Here is a 6,863-nt window from a genome sequence, read left to right on the forward strand (position 1 = left end):
TTTTTTTTTTTTTTTTTTTTTTTTTTTTTTTTTTTTTTTTTTTTTTTTTTTTTTTTTTTTTTTTTTTTTTTATTTTTTTTTTTTTTTTTCCTAACATAATTATAAATATCAGAAAATTATAATGTCTTTATCTTTTCTCATTTTGTAATTTTTTTGATGTTTGTTTTTCTTAAATATTCAGATACTTCTATCAATTCATTATTTTCATTTTTCAAATAATTGACCACATATAAGGGTTTCCTTTTTTGAGACGTATAATAATTTTTTTGATCATAATATTTGAATAAGTGTAAATTATGATCTACCATAAGAGAATTATTTAAATAATTTTTATTGATTTTTTCTTTTTGGTTTTCTTTATTTCTATTTAAAATTTGATGAATGATACCTGTTCTATTTCTTAATATTTTTCTTTTTCTTTTTCTCATTTGTTCTTGTTTTTGTTCTTGTTTTTGTTCTTGTTTTTGTTTTTGATTTAATTTGAAGTTTTCCTTTTTAATAAAACGGATTGGACTTTTTGTACTTGTTTGAATAATTTTTTTGATATGATTTTTTTTAGTGTTTTCTTTTTTAATATTTCCTATAACCTTATAATTGATATGATTCCTTAAATTGAGTTCATTTCTTTTTTTTTCCATGTATATTTGTTTATATGTTAATTTTTTATTAATTTTATTTATGATAAAGTTCATTTTTTGGTCTCTATTTTTTAAGAACCTTTTTAAATATACAAATATATGATTTGATCGTTTTATAATATTTTTTTGGATAATAGAAGATATATGTTGATTAATTAGTTTTGGAACATGTTGTATTTGCATTAAATTTTTTGAAATATGATTCATATGTTTTATATATTGTTCATGCTTATGGTTTATATTATCGATTAATTTATATGAAATATCATTAACATTTTTTATTATATTATTATCAGATATTATATTTTTTTTATATATATCTTCAATTTTATTATGAATAGTTGTATTTAATTGTAAATGGGTATGATCCATATATTTAATAGTTGATTCGTTAATATTTAATAATGTTTGTGTATTTTTTTCTATAGCATCATTAATTTGTTTTTGAAATGTAGAAATACAAGCAGATATTTTATTATATGAATCTTTTTTATTATGTGTTTCCATTTGTTTTTCTATTTGTTTCATATTTTGTGTAATATGTTCATATTTTAATTCTATCATATCTTTTATATTTTGTATGACATTTATATTGTGAACATGTTCTGTGTTCCGTGTAGTTTGTAAATGTTGTGTATTTTGTAAAAGAATATTTTCTTCTTGCACATTTTTTCTTTCTGTTATCATTTTGATTTCATTCTGTATAATGTCTGATATATGTACATTCGTTTTTTCCATAAAAATATGATATAATTCGTCCATTTTTTTTATGAACAAATCAAATTGGTGTTCATTAATTTTTGTTATTTCTTCCTTTATTGGTTCATAAAAATGTGAAGAATGCATTTGTTTACTTAAATGTGTAATATAATGAAAAATATTTTCTTTTTGATTTTCATATAATATGTTCATATATTTTTGTATATTTTCATCAGTATTAAGATTAATATTATTTTGTATATTCTGAAAAATATCTATAAAATGGTTTTCTTTTTTTTGATCTACATGTTCATACATTTGGTGTAATATTTTTTCCATTTGTTGATTTAGATTTATAGTTATGTTTTGGTTTGATATTGACATAGCTTCTTCTATATATTGTTTTAAATTTTGATCTATTATATTTTTATCCTTATTTAATAAATGGTCATGAATATATGTAATAACTTCATTTAAATTTTGTTGCATATGAGTTGTTATATTTTGTTTTATATTTTCTTGTGTTACATGTGATATATTTTGTTTAATATCATCATCAAATAAGATAATATTTTTTGTTTGATGGTATATTTTATTCATATTTTTTTCCATATATTCATTAAAATTTAGATCAATATTTTTCTCTAAAATGTGTATGTTATTTTTGATTTCATCGTTTAAATTATCACTTGTTTTTTTTAATAAAATGTGTGTAGTTTTTTCTATTTGGTCATTTATATTTACATCAATATTTCTACTAAGTATATGTATATTTTTTTTCATTTCTTTATTTATATTATCATTAATTTTATTATTTAAAAGATTTATATTTTTTATTAATTCATTTTTCATATTATCATTAATTTTATTATTTATATTATCACTAACTAATTCCATTTTTCTTTTTAATTCTTCATTTATATTTTTTAATATATTTTCTTGAACATTTGTAATGTTTTCTAACATTTCATTATTTAATTTATCATCTACATTTTCATTTACTTTAATATATATTTTTTCCATATTGTATTCAATTTCTTTAGTAATATTTTTATTTAAACTATTATTTAAATTATCTACATTTTTTGTTATTTCATCGTTTATATTTTTATTTACGTTATCTTTTACATTTGTATAAACTAAATCAATATTTTTTTTAATTTCATTATTTATACAATCATTTATTTTATCATAAATATAATGGCTATTAAAATCATTCACATTCTTTTCAATAATAGAAAATAAATTATTTTCTATAAAATCCATTATATTTTTTTCAATAGCACTTTGAATTTTCCTATCAATATTAGTAGATAAATGAATATCTACAGATTTTTTTATAATATGAGGAATATCGTTTTGTATAAATGTTTTCATTTTTAAAAGATAATCCTTTTTATTTGAGCTATTATAACAACAACAGCTACTACTACTACTACTATTATTATTATTATTATTATTATTATTATTATTATTGTTATTATTATTATTATTATTATTATTATTATTATTATTATTGTTTGATATATCCGGTTGATTGTGTTTTTTTTTTCTTTCATCATTCTTTATTTTTACCATTTCATTATATTTTTCGTCTTTTCCATTTTGTTCATAATCAAATGAATTATAATTTCTTTTCTTTAATTTCATATCATTATTTGCAGTATTAAACCATTCTTCACAATCTGTATCATTTTTTTTTATATCATTATATTCATGATATAAGGTGGTTTTATTATTTAGGATACTATCATTATAATTTGTAGAAATATTATTTAGATATTGAGTATTACCATAAGTTTTCAATTTGTCTCGATATTCTTTTATATCTCTTATATTTTTATTTATAGGAATATGTGGTGTTTTTTGTACAAAATGATTGTTCCTTAGATAAGTTTCATTTGTATCATATTCATTGTTTTTAATATTCTTATGTACATTTTTTTGTTTTTTTTTGGATTCTTCTATTATTATTTCATTAGTACTCACATTTGAAGGATTTACCTCTTTTCTTTTTTTTACATAATTATTTTTAAATGTATTACTTAAGAAATCTTCTTCTCCCTTTATAAATGTAGTACCTTTCATTTTATTATGATGAAGAATATTCACATGGTTTTGGGTATGATTCTTTTCTAATATCATACCTTCAACATACTCTTTCTGTTTATCATTCTTATTATTATTTAAATGATTAATTTTATTCGTAGTAGGGATATTTTTCATATCCTTCAAATATTTTTCTGATATATTTTTCCTTACATTTTTTGGAATTCTTATTAAGGAAGAAGTACAAATCCCATTTATCTCCTGTTCGTTACTTTCTACATATTCAATACATTCATCATTTGTATTATACTTTTTATTTTTATTATCATTTTTATTTTTTAATTGCGAATGAACATTTACAAATCTACTATTATTATATATAAATGTATTATTTTTCTTTAATGTTTCAATGTCATTATTCACTTGTTTACTTAAGCACCCTCCGTGTGTGCTATTTTTTATATCCTTTTCAATCCACATGTTCTCTTCTTTTTTATTTTCCAAAGCAATAAGTTTTCTACTTATGATCACGCCGGGGCATATACAAACTTAAACAAATAAATATAAATATATATAAATATATAAATAAATAAATAAATATACATATATATATATATATATATATATATATATATATAATTTTATTTACTTTTTTTTTTTTTATTTCCCCTTTATTGTTAAATATTGAGATAACATTTATTCACGTGTATTAATTAAACAAAACAAAATGTTGTTATCTATTTTTATGAATTAATATTATTCAAATGATATTGTAGACAATAATATAATCGTACAAAAAATAAAATAAAATAAAATAACAACAAAAAAAATTACTTACATATTGAATAATTTCAACATTACAAAAACAAAAATCAAATAAAAAAAATTAGAAAAACAAACAAACAAAAAAAAAAAAAAAAAAAAAAAAAAAAAAAAAAAAAAAATTCATATATATATATATATACATATATATATATGTATATAAATTTTTTATTTAAAACAAATTGAAAAGGTAAATGAAAAATTTAAGAAAAAAATAAATATATAAATACAAAATGTATATTGTCGGGAATGGTAAAATAATTATAGGACGAATATTTATAATATCATATATATATTTATATACTTTATATGTATAATATATTTTTCATAATTTTATATATATGTAAACCTTATTCCTATAATTATGTTTTAACGTATCTTATTATTTAATTCTTTAATTTTTATGAATTATGAAACTTCTAATATTATATATATAATTTAAAGGACTACTAAAAAACATACATCTGTGTATATACATATTTTTAATTAAAAAGAATGAACTGTGGTAAATATAAACCTTATAATATAAACGTTCAAAAATATTTATATTATATTGTTTACATGTTTATATTTGAATATTATAATGACTGAGTAAAATGGGTACATATACAGTATTACATTAAATGTGTACATAAATATATATATATATATATATATATATATATATATATATATTATATTTTTTCTTTTATATATAAATAAAACAATATTATTATTTTATCATTACTAATTTATAAATTAAAAGGAAAACAAATATATATATATATATATATATATTAATTTTATTCCTACTAATATGTATTATATATATATACTAATTCAATGAATTAACCCAATTTTATTTATATGCGTGAAATTTATGAGTACAATTTATATTTATATTTATCTTTTTTTTTTTTTTCTTTTTTTTTTTTTTTTAAATCAATATTTTAAATATATATATATATATATAATATATAATCATGAAGTATATATGTAAACTCTTATAATAATATTATGAAAATGATAAACGTGTAAAATAATATTAATAAATATGATACAGTAATAAATTAATATATTATATTATATAATATGATGTATATATAATACATACTTAATTAGATTTAATTATACATTTTTAAATAAACATATTACGCTTATAAAAATGTTTCCATTTATGTAATATTGTCTTATATATAGCATTAATATATTTCAAATAATATTTATTTATTTATATATTATTTTATTTTTTATTCTATTTTGAAGTTTCCTATGTTCTATTATTCTACATTATATATATATATATATATATGTATATTATAATAACAGCCTACTAATAGCGTAATATGTATATATCATCAAAAAAAAATTTAGAAGATTGTATATTTTGTAGAGTAACAGGAACAATAGTATTTGGAAGTGTGTCCGTATATTCTTTTTTAAAATTTTTGCAAGCTCCAAAGAAAAGTGGAGATCGAAAATTTTTTGGATTGATTTCTGTGTGTTTCAGTTTTTTAGCTTTATATCGAGCCTTTACGCCAGCCAAACCAATAACATTAAATACATTCAATAAAAAAGATGTTAAACAAGAAAAATGAAAGTATGAATTTTAACGAAATGTTAAAGAGTAATGAAAATAATATTAGGAGTGACAAGTTCAATAATTATTGTACTTCGTTTAATAATTCCTCCATGTCTTTGAACTCTACAAAACAAAATAACATATCATTATTAAATAATAACAATAATAATAATAATAAAAATAATAATATTAATGTTAAAGTTGAACCTAAAGCAGGAGAAGAATTAGAAATTTATGTAGAAAACATGCTTAACGAATTAAAAACCAAAATGCAGAGCTTGTCAGATAATTTATTAAATAAAGTTGACAATATGGAAAAATATTTAGACGAACTAGAAAATACTATGATGAACTATACAACTCAAAATCATTTACAGTAATTCTAGTAATATATGTATATTTATATATGTTTCTGTTCGTATATTTGTGTATATATTTATATAAATATTTTTGCCTTTCTTTTCTTATTTATATTTGTTCGTCTTTTTTCTCACACACCCTTTTTATTAAAAGTATCTTTTTAACCGCTTCTTATTTATATTGACATTCTTATTAAAAATACATTATAAATATCATAAAATAAATTATAAAGCATTTTTCTTTTATTTAATAAGACATAAAAGAGAAAAATATATATCAATTATTCATATATATGTAGTATTATAATAGATAGGTATATTTTTCTACATATTCTTTCGGATCATAAATGAAAAATACATAAAAAAAAATTTGACCTAGTGAATAAATAAATAAATAAATAAATATATATATATATATATATAATAAATATTATATACACGAAAAAAATTAACAATTTTAAGTGTGCGTCATTATATTCATTTTTCTCGAATGTTAAAATCAACAAAATTAATGGGAATTCAATTTTTTATTTAATATTTCTTTTTCTTTTTTTTTTTTTTTGATTATGTGTGTATATTTTAAACAGTACTTATTTTTTTATTTTTTTTATAAAAAAAAAAAAAAAAAAAAAAAAATTTACTCATAAATGTATATATGTATATGTATATATATATATATATATATATTTTTTTTTTTTTTTTTTTTTTTTTTTTTTTTTTTTTTTTTTTTTTTTT

General features: G+C 17.3%; 3 protein-coding genes across 3 annotated transcripts; 2 read left to right on the forward strand and 1 right to left on the reverse strand.

The window, feature by feature from the left end:
* Nucleotides 1-137: 137 nt before the first annotated feature.
* On the reverse strand, nt 138-3,866 carry PRSY57_1119100 (hypothetical protein; the record flags this gene model as incomplete). The annotated part of the gene is made up of 1 exon (XM_012908155.2): nt 138-3,866. One exon carries the CDS (start codon nt 3,864-3,866, stop codon nt 138-140), a length of 3,729 nt encoding a protein of 1,242 aa, XP_012763609.2.
* A 1,667-nt stretch (nt 3,867-5,533) lies between these two features.
* Nucleotides 5,534-5,785, forward strand: PRSY57_1119200 (hypothetical protein; the record flags this gene model as incomplete). Its single annotated transcript, XM_012908156.1, has 1 exon — nt 5,534-5,785. One exon carries the CDS (start codon nt 5,534-5,536, stop codon nt 5,783-5,785), a length of 252 nt encoding a protein of 83 aa, XP_012763610.1.
* A 4-nt stretch (nt 5,786-5,789) lies between these two features.
* Nucleotides 5,790-6,149, forward strand: PRSY57_1119300 (heat shock factor-binding protein 1, putative; the record flags this gene model as incomplete). Its single annotated transcript, XM_012908157.1, has 1 exon — nt 5,790-6,149. One exon carries the CDS (start codon nt 5,790-5,792, stop codon nt 6,147-6,149), a length of 360 nt encoding a protein of 119 aa, XP_012763611.1.
* Nucleotides 6,150-6,863: the final 714 nt, after the last annotated feature.

This window comes from Plasmodium reichenowi, chromosome 11 (genome assembly GCF_001601855.1).
Source record: "Plasmodium reichenowi strain SY57 chromosome 11, whole genome shotgun sequence".
Taxonomy (NCBI): domain Eukaryota; phylum Apicomplexa; class Aconoidasida; order Haemosporida; family Plasmodiidae; genus Plasmodium; species Plasmodium reichenowi.